The 19,605-nt window shown below is 44.0% G+C and overlaps 1 protein-coding gene across 7 annotated transcripts in view; it reads right to left on the bottom strand.

The window, feature by feature from the left end:
- The window catches only part of LOC105903070 (multiple PDZ domain protein), a 78,339-nt gene extending 64,716 nt beyond the window's left edge, over window positions 1-13,623 (bottom strand). For 3 of the 7 annotated variants that reach the window (XM_042710469.1, XM_042710468.1, XM_042710473.1), the window contains exons 1-3: window positions 13,267-13,622; window positions 8,102-8,180; window positions 4,634-4,800 (exon numbers count right to left, since the gene is read on the bottom strand). In XM_042710469.1, coding sequence (XP_042566403.1) covers window positions 4,634-4,800; window positions 8,102-8,117 — 183 coding nt within the window. In that variant the 5' untranslated portion in view covers window positions 8,118-8,180; window positions 13,267-13,622. Of the gene's footprint in view, window positions 1-4,633; window positions 4,801-8,101; window positions 8,181-13,266 lie in introns of all 7 variants that reach the window. The other 4 variants (XM_042710470.1, XM_042710471.1, XM_042710472.1 and 1 more) reach the window with 2 other exon arrangements.
- Between the last annotated feature and the right edge of the window lie 5,982 nt (window positions 13,624-19,605).

Below are 19,605 nucleotides of genomic sequence, written 5' to 3'. Positions count from 1 at the left end.
ACCCTAACCTACCCCGTACTGCGACTCCTGACAGAGAGCAGGGTTTAGGCAGAATAAAGGGACAGTTCCCCCCGAAAGAAATACATTCTGCAATTATCCACTCGACCTCTTGCCAGTGGTCACTCATAAAAGGTCCAATTGTCTCTGCAGCACAAAGTGAGTCATTTAGCAAATTATCAGTGACCAGAATGAAGTAGCCACAATTCATTGCCCTAGTATTCGCGCCAAGGAAGAGCTATGCAGAAGGTTTTTTTTTCTTCTTCTTCTTCTTTTCAAAACTCAAACTCCTATCATGTTCCACTGAGGCTCCTAGCATGAGTATGAGCATATGTTTGTATAAACTCTAAACGTGTGTAACGTATACGTCCGACAGGAGTGATTTCAGTAATAACACTCCTTGTGCAAATACCTGCCCCGGGACACAGCCATGTCTTTGCCACTGAACTCATAGCGAAGCAAACCAGTGTAATCTGGCATGCTTGCTGGAGTGGAGTTGAGGTGCGATGGCTTGTTATCCAACACTGATTAGTCTAATCCTTTAAAGATAATGGCCCTGAGCTGATGTTCCTCAGCCTCTCAGCCGCTCTCTCTCTCCCGTCATATTTGTTTCGCCCTCACTGTGACTGTCTAGGCCCCGTGCCTTTGTGAGAAATGAGATAAGATGATATTAAACTCACTTCATTTCAAGTGAATAACTGGGGCCTGCCACAGGTGCAGCAGCACTGTTAGTTATACATTAGTGTGTGTGTGTGTGTGTGTGTGTGTGCTTGCACGTTTGCATGTTCACATCCAAATATGTGTGTGTGTGTGTGTGTTTAAATGATGGTGTCCAGGTATCATGTGTGTGCAAGAGTGCGTGGGTTGAGGGTGAGGTAAGTGTTAATCGTGTCAGTGTCGGTGCTCTGTGACGATCCAACTGGTCAGAGGCAGCCCTGTGCGTTAACTCTGAACTCCCATGAGCCTCTGAGTGCTCGGCACAGAGTCACATGTGCTTTGTTAACGCCGACCGGCTAAGAGGATTAAACTTCCAGTTTGGTTCTTGCACATTTAAGAAATTGTTTCTGCCCCACTTCACCCTCCCTCCCTCCCTCCCTCCCTCCCTCCCTCTCTCTCTCTCTCTCTCCCTCCGTCCCTCCCTCACTCCCTGCCTCTCTCTCTCTCTCCATCTCTCTCCCCCTCTCTCTCACCTTCCCTCTCTCTCTGTCTCTCTCTGTCTCTCTCTCTTTCTCTCTCTCTCTCTCCCCCTCTCTCTTCCCCCGTCTCCCTAGCCCCCCCCCCCCACGTCAGACTGGTTTGTTGTCATGGTGACGTGGACAATACCAGGTCTGCCGACCCACGTCAACAAAACAAAAAAAGCGGGAGACAAAGCCTGAATGACCCAACTCTGACACAAACGAGCTGGCGAATGTAGTTATGGTGTTAGCACACTCCTTTGTTTAGTCACGCCATTCCAAACTCAAATGTTTTGATTCCTCCCCCCCCCCCAACCCTCCTCACTTCTGCCCCTCCTGTGTTTCCTTCCCTGTAATCTTTGCCCTCTCCATTCTCTTTGATACTTTCTGCTTTATATTATTCATGAGTGCAGCTAGGCTCCATTTAACATCGTTATCAATGTAATTGCCTGAGAGCAAGGCATGGAGACTCGAGGAGGCTAGTTTATTATTCCATACAAGCCATTAACGACGTTACGGGTAGCAGCGACGATCTTGAGGGGGGAAAAGCAATGTGCCATGGGTGGAGGAACACCATGCGTCAGCATCCCACACACATGCACACACTCACACACATCTCTCTCTCTCACACACACACACTCACACACACACTCACACACCTACACACACACACGCACACACACTCTCTCTCTCTCTCTCACTCACACACACACACACTCTCTCACACACACACACACCTACACACACACACACACACACACACACACACACGCACACACAAAATAGAAGCCAGCGTATTTTTCTCCGAACCTAGATTCCTCTGGTATCCCAGACTCCCACCACATAGCTCACATTCCTCCGCCCCTCGCCCCTCTTGCTACAGCCCTTCATCCCCCGCTTTGATCTCCCCCAGATACCATCTCAGTCTGGGCCAGTTATGCCCCTCTACCCCAGAGACCATCTCAGTCTGGGCCAGTTATGCCCCTCATCCTGCTCCTCTCCCCCAGAGACCATCTCAGTTGGGCCGGTGCTGCCCCTCGTCCGGCACAGATCTCCCCCAGATACCACCTCAGTCTGGGCCGGTGCTGCCCCTCTACCCCAGATACCATCTCAGTCTGGGCCGGTTCTGCCCCTCTACCCCAGATACCATCTCAGTCTGGGCCAGTTCTGCCCCTCTACCCCAGATACCATCTCAGTCTGGGCCGGTTCTGCCCCTCGTCCGGCACAGAGCCGCTCCCAGTCCGGACCAGAATCGCATGCTTTCCTCAGTGTCCCACGTGGAATCTCCTGAATCTCTAGTTATATTCTATATCTCATCTCCCCCACTGCCCCCCCCCCAAACAGACGGTCTGACTAACGCTTGAGCTTCAAAAACCACACACACACACACACACACACACACACACACACACACAAACCCAGCAGATACTTGATGATTTCATTAAACCTTGGGTTGGCCTGCTGTTTCCATTTCACAAAAGCAATCCCTCATCTGATCTACTTAGAAGAGGACAATATAACAACACTAGTCTGAACTCCACACACACACACAGAAACACACACACAGACACACACACACACACGCACACACACATGCACAGACACACACACTCGCAATATAACAACACTAGTCTGAACTCTGCACACACACACACACACACACACTCTCTCTCTCTCTCTCTCACACACACACACACACACACACACACACTCAATATAACACTAGTCTGAAATCCGCACACACACAGTCTCTCTCACACACACACACACACTCAATATAACCACACTAGTCTGAACTCCAGGGGCCCACAAAATGAAAGGCATGGACAAAAAAAAAAAAAAAAAACATGGACAAAGCCAAATCCAGAAGAAATCTAATTGCTGATCACCCTGAGCCAAATTGAAACAGAAGCTCACATGAACTTTTTCTTCTCATTATTATCATTATTTTCCACACTCTCCCTCCATCTGAAGAATGAGTCACTTTCTTGCTCTGACATTATGCAATTCTGGTCTTGCTTCACTGCATAGCACAGCCGAAGCTGTGCAGTCTCTCATAAATGCGCTTTCACAGACATCCCCACTCCCCTGATGATTTATGCAAATGTAATATCTTTCCTTCTGGGAAAAGGTTAATCTGTTGGAAGTGCATTATCCGCACGTGTCTTCGGTCATATAGGGAAATCACTGTAGCGAAGTGACAAATCATTTCTATTTTTAAAAGTGAAAGGGAAGAAAGACATGAAACATATAGCCTTTAGTGTTGTATCAAACTCAAGGTTATTATGCCTCGTTTGAACTCGACGTATTAATTTAGCAGATGTTTTGATTCAAGGCCACTTCTAATACAGGCTTTATGCCTTGGCTGTATTGGCTTGGGAATCACACCAATGATGTTAATGCTTTTTAACACCTTACTCAAGCAGGTGCTGATTTTTTCTTGATAACTCAGGATGTTATGTTTCTGTTTCTCACGCCTCTAAAGTACAGATTGTGGAGGTATAACTCTCATGCCTCTCATGTTCTGTATTATGAAAGGCCAAACACTGATTGCTTTACAGTAGAAGACAAATAGCAGACATTTTCTGTATTCTGAAATTTAAAATGTCCTTAATCTGTATCCCTCTGAAAGAAATATCCTCAGTTTAGACATACTTTTTTCACACAAGCCCCATAGTCTCTCAACAGTTTTTCGTCTTTCTAGATCACTTTAATCCTTTGAGCTTTGTTTAATTAAACAGTGAAGTGAACTCTTTCCAGTGACGGGGTTTTCAGAGTGGTATTTATTTTTCCAACAGTGGTGGACTGGGCGCTCTGGATGGATATCAGTGTTTTTCTTTCTCCTTCCTGGTATTTCAAGTACCAACCAGGTCATGACGATTGATTCCACTGATTGATTTAATCTATTTTTCAAGGTGGTTGACTGATCTCTGAAAAAAGATTGAAGGGGTCTCTCTCTCTCTCGCTCTCTCTCTCTCTCAGACTCTCTTACAGACTCATTTTTAGTAAATTATTCTCTTGAGACTTCCAGTGCTATTTTCCAAAAGAAGTTGACTGACCACTGAAAACAGATTCAAGGGCGTTCCTATCAAATCATATGATGCTTAATTGGCATGACTGAATGGACTAATTGTTGCCAAAGCTACAAGTCTGGCACCATGTAGGTCCATTTTAGTGAACATCGATCATGTGTCTCCATCTTGACTTCTGCAACGAGCAGATGTTTCTTTTCCCTCCGTCTTACCAGGTCTTTGAGGTGCTTCACGGCCTTGAGCAGGCCCAGCTTTATCATCAAGTCTGATATCATGTCGGCCCATTTTAGCGAACCCTATGTGTCTTTCTCTCCGTCTTACCTGGTCTTTGAGGTGCTTCACGGCCTTGAGCAGGCTCAGTTTTACCATCAAGTCTAATACCATGTCAGTCAATTTTAGCGAGCCTGTGTGTATTTCCCTTCGTCTTACCTGGTCTTTGATGTGCTGCACGGACTTCTGCAGGGCGAGGATCTGGTGGAAGAGGGGGCTCTGCAGGACGGACTTGAGCAGGCCCAGCTTCTCCTCGATGGGCACCTCCCCCCTCTCCTTCAGCTTGGCCTGGAGACGCTCCACCGCCTGCAAGGCACGCTGGGTATCTGCAAGCCGTCACATAGTTTAGTGACAGGAGCACTGGATCTCTCCCTCTCCCTTTCTCTCTGAACTCAATCTCACTCTCGCTCTCTCTTTCCCTCTCAATTGATTATTATTTTTTTTATTTCAATTCAATGTTTTTTATTTGAATGACTGTGGTGTGTACAATATTGCCAAAAACAGTGTACGAAACATACATTTGTATGAAAAGTAATTGACACTAAAAAAATAAAAGAATGAATAAAAACGAATGAATGAATGAACGAACATGAATGAAATGGAGATGAAAAGGCAAAAAAAATAAAAACATAAAAAAACAATCCTCAAAGCATGTGTTATTATATATCACTTTGAACTTTGAAAGTGTTTTTCTTTTCTTTTGTACTCCTTTCTTTCTTCCCTTTCTTTAGAACGCAGTGGGGCGGCCTCACTGGTGTGAAGATGTCTCTCTTCTTTTGTGTCATGATGATACATATTTTACTGGTGCTGTTTCTTTAACTTCTGATAGAATATATTTTAGTTTTCCCTACACTTGTTTCTTGTGTGATCTCTGGGCGGATCCTGCTGGCTTTTGTCACAAACTCTCGTCTGAGATCTGTGAAATGACTGCACTCAGTAAGGAAATCTCTCCCTCCTCTTCCTCAATCTTCCTCTTTCTCTCTATCTTTTCTTCTTCTTTTTTTCTTTTCACTCTCTCTTTCCATACCTTTATTCTCAGTTTTTTTATTATCTTTTTTTTTTACCAATATATATACCATATTCCTTATATTTATAATGTATGTGTATATATGACGTATGTGTTTATATAATGTATATATACTCCCCCCTATCTGCATCTGTTAATACAAGTCTCCTCGCACAGAATCATATGTCTACCAATACCTATGGAGATAACCATGCAGGAATTTGGATTGAATATGGCTGGGAGCAATCAAACAGTGGACTGAATTTAAAGTTTTCAGGTCAATCCAACAGCTCAATATTACGGTCCATGTCTCTCCCTCTTGCTCTGATGTCTGTTTCTCAATCTGTCCCTATGTGTCTCACCTGACATACATCATTCCCATTTCTTTCTCTTCAACGGACACACACACACACACACACACACACACACACACACACCACCTGGGTGTGTCTCGGTCTACACTCCCTCTCCCCCACCCACACACACGCAAACATCTTTCTTTCTCTCTCTCTTCAACACACACACAACTACACACACAACCACACACAAAAACATGTGTGCGTCTCCAGCTACACGCGTCTCTTTCTCTTCTACAAACATCTTTCTCTTTCCCTGTTTCTCTCTTCAACGCTATCTCTTTCACACACACACACACACACACACACACCACACACACACACACACACACAGAGACAGACAGACACATAAACAGACAGACAGGCACACACACACACACACACACAGACACACACACACACACACACACACACACACAGTTTCCAAGTGTGGGCCCAGAGCCCCAGAGCAGGCGGAGCAGCCAAAGTGGCCACCAGTGGTCATCATCTGAGTGCAGACACCGCCAGTCTGAACAGATTACCTTTCTCCAGCCTCAGCACCGGCCCACCTGAGGCTCTGCCGCTGCTGCTGCTGCTGCTGCTGCTGCTGCTGTTTATTGAGGCCGGGCAGGGGAGCTATTTAGCCCTGCTAAAATCATATTATTTTTCCACTCTGTAAGCGTTAGAGAAGCGTGTGATGGACTACGGTTATTATATGGCAGGACCTGTGCTTTGGCCTCCTCTTGTGTCTGTTAGTGTGTGTATACACACACACACACACACTCACACACACACACACACACACACACACACACACACACACACACACACACACACACACAGACACACACACACACACACACACACACACACACACACAGGACCTGTGCTTTGGCCTCCTCTTGTGTCTGTTAGTGTGTGTACACACACACACACACACACACACACACACACACACACACACACACAACCTGTGCTTTGGCCTCCTCTTGTGTCTGTTAGTGTGAGGGCCGCAGAGGTACACCGGCGGGGATCCATGACCTGCTCCGACCCGGGGAGAAATCTTATCCTGCCGGCGGTGTGATCGGACGGGTAATGGTGAAAATGCACACCGGCGCGCGTGTTTATGTATGTGTGTGTGTGTGTGTGTGTGTGTGTGTGTGTGTGTGTGTGTGTGTGTGAGATTCACGGACAGAGGATGAGAGCAGGGTTAAACCGCGCTGCCTTCCACCCAGGGCTTAACCAGGGTCTGACACATGTTCAACGGCGCTTAGGAGAGAGCAGAACCATGTAGGTCAGAGATTCCTCCTCCTCAGTGGAAGGGGAAAAATGGATTTAATCCTGAAAGGAAGAAAGAGTCCAAAAAGATGCTCCTTTCAGAATAACAATGACTCTAGCTTGGCCTCTGAGAAGGCCATGGTGAGGAGCTGTGTGTGTGTGTGTGCGTGTGTGTCTGTGTGTGTGTGTGTGTGAGAGAGGAAGAATGTGTGTATGTGTGTGTGTGTGTGTGTGTGTGTGTGTGTGTCTGTCTGTGTGTGGGGGGGTTTAATATCGAAGAGGGGTTTGTAATTTGACGAGTGGAGCAAACCTAAGTCCCTGGTCATGATCAACAGGACACAATCCGTCCCTGCTGGCGATTGGGTGGAGAGGCTCTGTTAACGGGCCGCAGAGGCAAGAGGGCTGTTTGGGCGAGGCGGAGGTGATTTCTCTGACCATGGAGCGTGACTAAAACCTAATAGTCCATTTGTGAGTTCTGAAGCGATTCACACTTGGAAAGAGAGAGAGAGAGTAGAAAGAGATAGAGAGAGAGAGAGAGAGAGAGAGAAAGAGATAGAGAGCGAGAGAGAGAGTGAGAGAGAGAAGAGAGTGAGAGAGAGAGAGAGAGAGAGAGAGAGACTTCTCTTTTGAGGCATGAGCTGTAAACAATCCAATAACAGTGAAGTCTCAATGGACTGTTTTTTTTTTTTTTTTCTCATTGCAGCTAGTAGCTTACTCTTCTCCATCAGTGCTTTCAGCCTTTGTGAACGAGGGCCCTTCTCAGGCCTCAGAATCAGATAATGACATTTGGACACCAACACAGTCATCTCAGCGCAACCCTCTCCACCACCCGTTTGATCACCACAAAACGTCTATTCACCACCAAGAGCAGCAGAGTACAATAGAAAAACAATTAGCGATGGTTATGAAATAGGGAAGCCCTGCGCCAGATTGATTGCAGTGTGGTTATATGATGGAGGCATTATGTGAGGACACATCAGCTGTGGTGTAAGGCGGAAAAACACTCACCCATGGTTTCGATCATCTTTATGGTGCTCTGGTTGCTAATGATGAGGGCCTCTGTCAGTGATTACTCCTTAATGAAGACCTGCGAGCACAATGACAAATGTGGCTGAGTAACAGGAACTCATTTCATAATTTTTTTTCATAGAAGATTTTCAGTTCATTATAACACCAGGTCCAATTGTGAGACTAGACTTTATTATATGTATTGTGTGTGTGTGTGTGTGTGTGTGTGTGTGTGTGTGTGTGTGTGTGTGTGTGTATGGGTGTGTGTGTGTGTGTGTGTTTGTGTCAAGATTATATATCATTTTTCTATTTCTTCCTTTTGTTTTATTCCTAAAACACTGTGTACTTTCAATCCCAACACAAAACAAAGCAGCATTTCAACTCATTCTCCTATAGGCCTTGCCACTCCAGTAAATATTCAGCTACACTGCTGTAAAACCAGCCTCTGAATCAGAGTTCACTGGATACATTTCCAGCACATCTTCAGAACACCGTGGTCACTCTCTCTGCACAGTATCAACATGTTTGTAACCCATTAGTGATACTGGCAGAGAGAATCAAAGACAGAGTATTGTACAGTGGCAGAGACAAATCTGACCAACATTCATTTAGCCTATATTCCTTAGTATGGGAGGGAAGGATGCCATAAAATAGGGTAAAGTATAGCCTATAGGCTAACCACTGCAGTGTTTATTGCATATTTGCATTACACTGTAGGCTACATACTAATTAGTCAGAAACTGCAAGATAGGATATTCAGGGGAAAAAATGCATTCAAGCATGTGCTATTTCTCTACCTGTTCTGTTTTGTTTTCGCGCAATGGGTTAAACTTAAGTTTGATATTATCGAAGGAAATCCAATGAACAAACAAGAAAAAGCATGCTCTGTTAGATACAGTCTGTATCTACTTCTTGAGGAGAGCATTTAATCCATCAACAACAATGATATTGACTTGATGATATTGCATACTTCCGACACTGAGTACACACACTGCCTAAATCAATCACATATCCTTGCAATAACCCGCAAAATCAATCATTCCACAATAAAAACGACCCTGACTGGATGCAGCCTCTATCCTCCCCGTCTGTTCGGGCCGAGCGGTAGATTTCAGTAGTGTGATGTGGACGCCGCTGCCTCATTGTTGTGGACTAACGCTCTTATTCGTGGAGTAACATCTGCCAATTTGCTCTATTCGACTTCACGTTAATTAACGGTGGCATATGGCTTGTGGCACGAATCCTGGTTGCACTGGGTTTGTCCCCTGTTCATTCTGACGGTGACATGGGTGTACTTTAGTTGTAGCCGTTTGACCACTGATGGCTTAATCAAGTTATAACCCGGCCCCCCTGAAGACTGTTCTAAGTGTCAAGTCCGATTGAGCTCTTAGAGGCTGTATTGTTACAGGACCAATGGCTTGACAGAATACAACTGTGGGATTAAATGAAACAACTCTACTCTGTTCTAGTTGGTGTCCTAGAACATTTGCTTCTGTGCCTAGAAGCGTTCGGGAATAACATTGCTTAACTACTGACTCACACAGAGATCCTGCAGCATTTAAGGCAGAGTCCGCGATTCTGACAAAAGGTTGTTGATATTTAAGCTCAACAGCCAATCAAATCATACCCCACCCCTGTCTTCTGTGCTCCTAAAATAAGGTGTTGATTGGCTGGAATTGTTTATGGTTCGGTCCTAGCCACTATTATGTTTCCCATTTACCGAGCCAGGACTGTGTACAAACACTAGAGTGTTCGGAGCACACACACAAACACACACACACACACACACACACACACACACACACACACTCTCACACACACACACTCTCACACACACACACACACACACACATACACACAAACACAAACACACACAGAATGGAGAGCTAGAGACCGTGAGGAGGAATGTTGACAAACTTTGCCATAAAGTGTATTGGATTAGAATCACAGACTGCTCCTTTAAAAATGGTGTGGAGGGTGTTGGGAATTGTACTGCCATTCTAAGGATGATTGCAAGGAACATAACAATACTGGAATAGCATACAAGTGAGTGACTATGGTCTTATCGTTTATCAGAAATGCCATCCTTAAGTGTATGAAATGCACAGAGAATTCACTAAAACAAGGACTATGAAATGAAGACAGCTGCAAATACACTGTAGTAATCTAGGTAGCGCAATATACACCTTTCAGGTCAAGTGCTTAATATACATGCGATTACTGTGTAATTAGTCATTTATTTCCACAAATGACTCGCAAGCTTGGAAGAGAGGCATTGCTGCAATTTCAATAAGCTAAGTAAACTGTAGAGGATCCGTGTAACGGCACTGGAAGACAGCCGCCTCTATCACAATCTTGTGCAACACAGGCAAAATGACTAAATGATGAGTAAGACTCAACGGCCTTGTTCTGACCCCGGAGGTTATAGCTGAGATGCTGAAATAAAAAACGCTGATGTTGTAGGGTGTAGTCTATGTTATCGTCACATGTGATTCAGTAAAAATGTTGCAATTACTGTTACAATAGTGGCTTAAAATAGGCCTATATAGCCTATCTGTAGATCACTGATGACCTGCAAACTGAACAACACAGGGTTCCACATTATAGGCATGGTCACCTTGGATGCTTAGTAATGTTATTAACACTGTCACACTCTCTCTCTCTCTTTGGTTGCTGGACATCACTTCATAGGCCTACAAAACTACATCTCCATTCTCAGAAATGTTATCTCCATTCTTCCTTTCTTAAGTCAACTGTATTTTGTCTGCGTTACAGGCTACCCTTCAAAGAAGCCACAAAACAAAACAGAATCTCAAAAGTCTTAAGGGTAGCCTACTATGGTAGCCTGCTACTGATAGACCAGGGTGCGCAAACAACGTCCAACGTCCCAGAACAATCAAGTTTTCCTGTCCAGATACCAGAATGTCACAACACCGTTTGATGGGCTGCCAGAAATTATCCCTCCTTTATTCTCCTATTCTGCTCTTTAAAAAAAAACTCTGACCACCAAACAAACAAGTTGTTGATCATGATGATTTGTCCACTAGGAAGTGTAAGTGTTAATCAGAAAGGTACGGGTTGCCAGGTAGTTGGGTTGTGTTTGATGCCAGAGTCTTTTGCCACAGCAGCATCCCATTGGCATGTTTGTTTTAGAATAAACTAGGTGAGGTCAACTCTTTGTCGGTTAATGACAGGGACAGTAGAATTTATTTAGTGAGAGAGAGGCAGAAAAGTGGACACCAGGCACATACAAACAGTACTTGCAAATGGAACTGATAGCAGAATCGAAAGAACAAGGCAAGCACACACAAGACCAGTGGAGATAGGCGTTAGAGGCTTTGTAGCTAAATCAACCACAACGCTTCTGTTGGATTTTGGTTTTCAAGGCCGGTCACTCAAAGGAGCTTTGAATGAATTGTCTGAGGCTGCTGACCTAACCCCATTTTGAACTCCCAAACCCTCCCACCCCTTACCCTGGATAGACTGTAGCTTGCCACAGTACAATTAGATCGATGTTTATATAATTAGGCAGTGCATCGTTCATACACTGAGGTATGCATGTGAAATATTTTCGGGGTGTATCTGTTGTTGTCCCTCGTATTCACATATGCCTTCTGCCATCGTGAGTATAAAGGGGAGTAGGTCTGGGACACCAGACACCACTGTTGAGCCTTCTGGAGGTATCATGGGCCTAATTCAATGAAACAAAGATGAAGGAACATGCCCACTTCACAGTCCCAGAGAAATGCATGTTTGTTATTGTCATTAATAATGCTAAGTGATGTATGATGGTGGCAGTGCACCCTGTTGTGTTATAATACTTAGACTTGTTGGGTACGAGTAGTTGCATGTGACAGTGAGAGGATTGGCTGCTGCGAGACGTACAGGACGATACACCATTTATCATCATCAAACAGCATCGTATTGGCCATATTTCTTTTTAACTGGTTATTTAAAAACAGATGCACAGCAAGCAAAGAATATAAGAATGAGCTAAATATGTTTATTTGCTATTCCAACTGAATAAAGATGACAATATCCATACAGCCTGCCTAGGTATAGACCTTTTATTTGCTTTAATTATATTTGCATTAACATTTGTGTGACTTGCTGTTGTGTAATTGGTTTATATTAATTATGCCAAGACATTCACATTAATAATTACAGTGATCCAAAAAGCCAGTAGCGGTGCAGAAAAGTCCATTGGAAGATGAACAAACTTTAGTATGATGAGTGTTGCTGTCTTTGCTTGTTAATTAAAACAACTATTTGTCATTGCTTTCTCCAAAATATATCTACCTATCATTTGTTTAAAATGTATCTTTTTCTTTGGGCTACCCTAATTTATTTCGGGCAACCGAAATCTGAAGAATAGCTGCCCGAATTTAGAAATGTTGCGAGCCCTGTAGGCTATAGCCTTGGCTACTAACTCTACAGAGAATCTATATGGATATGTCGGCACAGAACAGAAAATTGATCTGATGACAAAGTAGCCTAGGCCAACAGAGATTTGGGGATAACCATTCAGTAAGCCTCGGAGTTGGGGAACAGTGTATGTACGAATGCAACAGGTCACCCCACGTTCAAGTTGACCAGACCTTTCGCGGTTTTCCATTTTTTTAACAGTCAATTGGGCTTATTTGTAGAGAAAACGGCCAGCTTCACGAATTGTACTTCAATTTATTGCGTTTGTATGGTTTATTTTCAGTTTTCAACCCTATTCTTTTACATTCCATTCGTTCAGACGCGGCCAAACTATCAACAGGATTTCCCAGTGAAGCTCCAGAAGGCTTGGGAATGCAATCCGCTTTCCCCAACTCAACCTCCCACATCTAGCCCACGGGGTAAGAATCAACAGGCTGCCGCGGTCGCCAACAACAACAAAGAAGTTTCTAAACGCTACGAGAAAAAGGCTAAACAACCAAAGCTGGGTTTGAAACGTAACCACTTGTTGGTGAAAACTTAAAAAAAACTGCAAACCACCGTTTGCCTCGGATAGCATATAACACTGACAGTAACATGTTTTGGTTGTGCTAGCTACACTGTATCAATTAGGCTAAAACGACATAAACTCTTGTCTCATGAGTAAGCTACGGTAGCCTTTTCACTCGTCGAACACGAGTAGAGAAAAGACGAGCAATTAGGATAAAGCAACAAGCACTTACATGTAAGTTGGAAGCAGCTCCTTGCCTTCCGAATCTCGAAACGGGACGTAGCCTATCCTACCCTGCTGTCCTCCGGCTAACGGCGCATCGACTGGCTTAAAAATGGGCCGCGGTGTAACTCGATCCTCTATGGACATTTTCAGCAATAGCGGCACCGTGAGTTGAAGTGCGCCGCCGCCTACCCTGGGCGGGAGGGGTTGAACAAGTCACAAGCGCCGCTTGGTGGCTACCATGACAACTAGGCCCTCAAGCAACATATTTTACAATTGAATGAATGTCAAGTAGGCCTAGACTGCCTAATACTACCAACACTGAAAGAGGGTAATTGCAAGATTTTAATATATGTTTAAAAAAAAGAGGCAGTGACTGTAGGGTGGAAAGCAATTTTGTTGCAGCAAAATTACATTTACCCTTTGTTTAGGACTTGTTGATTAGACTTAGACTGTTACAAATAATATTTTAGCCTTTATTCTACTTTAAGAGGAGGACTAAACCAACAGACTAATGGTGAATAATTGGCCTTTTTGAATTTCATTTTCAAATTTGTATTAGGCATGTTTAAGTGCCGAATGGAAAATGTGAATTAATGAATTAGCCCTTATCAGATCACAAATTTGTAAATGTCCTCCTTTAAAGGTGTTATACGTTGATTAAGACGTACTGAACAGTACGGTAATGAACTCTAGTAATCACATAGTCCGCTTAGTACTTATAGGCTGAGGCCTATTCAATACAACTCTGTGAAACGTTCCTGTAGCACAGTCTATACCCTGATAACTTTTGATACTTGTATAGCACCCAGTAACCAACCAGTTATTATCCTAATTGACTATTAGATTGCTGTAGAAATTTCTATGGTAGGACTGTTAAAGATTATAGTTTTATATATATATATGTATATATATATATATATATATATATATATATATATATATATATATATGAACTATAGTTTTTAATGGGAAAGGGAAGAATGATCACTAAGAGTCACTAACCCTTGGCTATGAACTGGAGGGGCAGCAAAAACAGATTGGTTTGTTATACACTTGTTGCTGTATGAGTCAACCAAAACAAAAACACAAATATGATTTACAGATTTAGTCTTCCCTAAATGTGTTAAACCCTGGAATAATAAACACTAATTATACACATCGTAATGAAACTAAACGCATATAATCCGTTGCTGTCCACTTGATGGCATCGTGTCCATTTAGACTGTTGGGTCTCCATTGTCTCATATAATCTTATATACGTTAATCCTCCCCCTCACCTTCCTCAAGTATGACTCACTTAATCACTCTCACATACACACACACACACACATACACACACACACACACACACACACACACACACACACTCACCCACACACACACACACACACAAACACACACACACACACACACACACACACACACACACGTACACACTCACACACACACACACACACACGCACACACACACATACACACCTCACCTAGAGACAATACACACACACAAATGTGTTGCACAAACACAGAGACAAAAAGAACATCCAGCTCTCACTCACGCACACACACACACGCGCACACACACACACACAAACACACACACACACACACACACACACACACACGCCTGAGCACACCATTTTGACTGATCCTGGAGATTGCTACCTTCTGCTGTTCAGTAATAGGCTGAAGCCAGAGTGACACCAATCCCAGAGGAGTGTTAGATCTCACCGTGCCGTTTTACCTTAATGGACGTGATTGGCTGGCCCGCCACCATCCACCCAGATCGTGCTAAAGCCTGCTGCCGTCTGGCAGCCAAGCGTGGCTTTTCTGTGCCACACACACACACACACACACACACACACACACACACAGTAGTGACAGCCTCTGTCATGCTGCATACTTTCACTGTGATGCCAGGGTAAAACACACACACACACACACACACACACACACACACTCACTGTGATGCCAGCGTAAAAGTTAGGAGACAGTGCAAACACAAAGACCTGTCAACCGGTGTCAGAAAGAAGGAGATGGGCGGCCAGTGTGCTCACATGCAGACACACACACACACAGAGTGAGAGAGAGGCACACACATATAGTCTCACAGAGAGGGAGATGGACACACACACACACACACACACAGAGAGAGAGAGAGTAAAAGAAAGGCACACACATATAGTCTCACAGAGAGGGAGATGGACACACACACACACACAAAGAGAGAGTGAGAGAGAGGCACACACACGCAGTCACAGAAAGAGGGAGATGGACACACACACACTCACACACACACAGAGAGAGTGAGAGAGAGGCACACACATATAGTCACACAGAGAGGGAGATGGACACACACACACACACACACACACAAAGAGAGAGTGAGAGAGAGGCACACACACACAGTCACAAAGAGAGGGAGATGGACACACACACACACACACACACACACACACATATACACAAACAGACACACACACACACACACATATACACACTCACACAAAGAGAGAGTGAGAGAGGCACACACACGCAGTCACACAGAGAGGGAGATTGACACACACGTACAGTCTGTACAGACACAGACACACAGTCAAAGTGACAGAAGTACAAGCACCTACAGCCACACACACACAGACACACACACACACACACACACACGCACACACACTCACACACACAACGGCACAGTATGTACAGTTACACAGTCACAGACAGTCATGAGTACATACATGTACAAGCCATGTACACACATACACAAACAAACACACTCAGTGTGTTTACATGATGGTATAATTCGAATCTTTGCTTAGTCGGACTATGCTTTCTTTCGAGGGTAGGTGCTATTATCCCAATATACATGGCAGTGAATAAATCGAATCATTGGCCGAAAGCATGTCATATCCGATACGATAGGTGGCGCTGTTTTTATTACAACTAGTGGTGATACAGCCCTTTCCGCTTGACCTCTTCACCACTACCAATAACAACAACAGTTGATTGAGCATGAATCGCGTCTGTTCATCGGTCCAGAAATGCGTGTTGCCTCTTGGGTTGTTTGTTTGTTTGTTTGTTTGTTTCTGCCAGGCCGATGTGTTTATCAGTTACATTATTCAAAGGTGAAAGATAAAAGGCGAGAGAAACGCACGCACATTCACACACGCGCGCAAATAATGGGTTACAGCCTAAACGCATGCCCTTCTGCCAGTTGCATCAAATTGTTTTAGTACTTCTTCGCTGTCGATTTCCAAATCTGTGTGAATATTCATGAGAGCAAGTCCAGTCAGTCTTTTCGTAGATAGATACAAGACCTTCAGGACGCAATGAATGTTTGGCTAGAAATTTGCCGAACTTTCCAGGGCTTGATAAAGTTCACTGCGTAACTCATTTAGCTGTTTCCAGCTCTGTATCTGCATCGTCAACGCTGGGCATTAGTTGTCTGTACTCCGATTTTATAGTTTCCCCATTTTAATAAATATGCGTTCATGATATATTTTTCTTCTTCTCGCGTAGCAGAAGGTACGCACAGTGCGTACGGCTGCATGCGCCACTGGAACTCTGTGCAATTAATACAATACATAATAGGCTAATTGATACAATATCTCCTCGTTTGAGTGTGGTTGTTTGAGTGCAATGGGAGTGTATGATCGATGTTGTCTATAAAGGTATTTAGGTAAAGGTATTTACGGGAAAATATCTCGATCCACCTGTCACGTCTCTGTCTTTAGAGGGCAGCGCCAAATAACTGAACACAACTAAACTCACGCGTGCCTCGCGGCCACAATACCAAATTTCATCATATTTGATAGAATGAAGGACATATTAGTTGTGTATAGTATCACCGAGTTTGATAGGTATTGGTCAGGTAATAGCCGAGTGACAGCTGATTTGCTTTCTGATTTGACAGTACTTATTCGTGGGTTTTTTCAGCGCCAGATAACTGAACACAACTAAAGTCACGCGTGCCTCGCGGGCACAATACCAAATTTCATCATATTTGATAGAATGAAGGACATATTAGTTGTGAATAGTATCACCGAGTTTGATAGGTATTGGTCAGGTAATAGCCGAGTGACAGCTGATTTGCTTTCTGATTTAACAGTACTTATTCGTGGTTTTTTTCAGCGCCAGATAACTGAACACAACTAAACTCATGCGTGCCTCGCGGGCACAATACCAAATTTCATCATATTTGATAAAATGAAGGACAAATTAGTTGTGAATAGTATCACCAAGTTTGACAGGTATTGGTCAGGGGAGACGGCCCAGTGTTCCGAAAGCCCGATATTCCGAAATCTCAATATTCCGAAAAATAGTCCCCCTGGCAAAATTTAGAAATATTTTAAGTGGCACAAAACACTCAAAGCATTTCGTTTGCACAGCAGAGCGGAGACGCTCACCGGGCTATCACGCATATAACCTTTCCTAGGCAATATTTGTTAACTTAGCCTACTCTGGTTTTGAATATGGGGTAGGCTACCACTCATGCGAAGGAAATCACCGGCAGATTGTCGCAGGACATTACGCAGATCTTGTCAAGCACTGACAAAGCATGCATGCGTTGGCAATCATACAAATATTTTTGTATCATCGCAATGCAAATGCATGTGTGTATAATAATATTCTGAATTCAAGTTAATGCTTGTGAAATAAAGGCATTTATATGTTTATGATTGTGTGATTCATTGGGATGTGCATGTGGGCAATAGTGGTTCACGTTGCTGTACTCACAATTTCGGAACAGCGGGCTGTCGGAAAAATGGGCTTTCGGAACATTGCCATGGAACCTTGGTCAGGTAATAGCCGAGTGACAGCTGATTTGACAGTACTGCTGTTGTTTTAAGCAAATAAAATGTGGAACGTCCTTATACGTGTTTAAGGAGGGGTTGTAAAGGTGCTCATATCTTCGGACCTCTTCTGTTATGTTTGTTCATAATCAACAAGAATAAGCTTGTGAGACAGTCTGCAGGATATTCATAAAAAACCGTGTCATTAGTATGAACAGTTGAGACAACTTATCCCTCTTTCGTCTTCCGGGTCACGACCTGGCAGGGAGAGAGGGAGTATGCGCAAAGACGCAAAGTCCAGTTCCTTATCCAATTCACCGTTACATGCCGCAATAGTCGAAATATCAACTGGATCGGATCGAGTTATCCAGGGGTGTTAGTCCGACTATGTGCGGTCCGACTACGATCCGACTAAGGTGCTTACATGAAACGGATAATGCGATTTCAGTCCGACTAAGGCAGTTATTCGAATCCATGTAACCACGGTCACTGTCTCACACACACACACACATTGATTATGCTGAAATTGTTGGATTGCAGTATTAGATCTATTTATTTCATTTAAATGAAGCAGCTGAGAGAAGATAGGTTAAGATGGCGAGTATGGCGTCTCAGCAATTATGAAGGGATTGTTGTTGACTATATAAATGTGTGTGTGTGAAGCTCTCTTTGTGTAGTTTTTCTTCATCAACAACTGTGGCCCCCCGGTTCACCATACATGAAGGACTGAGTACAGAAATTATTTAAGCTTTTGATGTAGTCCTTAAGAACAACTGTTATTTTTTACACGATGATATAGTTATAAAATGTTTGTGTGAAAGATACAAAATAAAAAAATGAAATGTGTGTGTCTGTGTGTGTGTGTGTGTGTGTGTGTGTGTCTGTGTGTTGTATTTGATGATGTTCATTTCATGGGGGATGGTGGGGTACTGATGTGTATAGATCTGTTTGCATTTTCTGTTCTTCTGCGCTGCGTGTCCAGAATCGACTTGGCGGAGGTCACCAAATGGGAGGCTTTTCTCCGCCTCGGATAAAGATCTCCAGGGCAGAGACCCCAGCTGAGCTTCCTGCATCTACACCATCAGCCCAGCATGGGGGGGGGGGGGGGGGGGGGGGGGGTGTGCTGGCCACATCACCATGTCCTCCCTCAGCAAGCTCAGAAGAAGGAGAATGCGTGGGTGGTGTGTGTGTTTTGTGTGTCTGTGTGTGTGTGTGTGTGTGTGTGTGTGTGTGTGTGTGTGTGTGTGTGTGTGTATACGTGTGTGTCAGTGTGACTGTGAATGTATGCATGTTTTTGTGTGGGCGTGGGCAAGCATGTGAATAACTTTCAGGTTTTTTATCTGAGTGTGTGTGTGTGTGTGTGTGTGTGTGTGTGTGTGTGCATGCTTGAGTCTCTTTGTGTATACCACTGTGTGTATAGAGGTCATGCTGACCTTAACTACAGTATGATTGATGATGCACATGATGGGGATAGAGTCATGCCCTCAGATCACAGAGGAGCTTCACCAGTGGACCCATGGTCAAGAAAGACATACGTCAGTGGAGTGGAGTTGGATTTA

The sequence above is a fragment of the Clupea harengus genome, chromosome 18 (genome assembly GCF_900700415.2).
Source record: "Clupea harengus chromosome 18, Ch_v2.0.2, whole genome shotgun sequence".
Taxonomy (NCBI): Eukaryota; Metazoa; Chordata; class Actinopteri; order Clupeiformes; family Clupeidae; genus Clupea; species Clupea harengus.
This window is presented reverse-complemented; position numbering and strand designations above follow the sequence as displayed.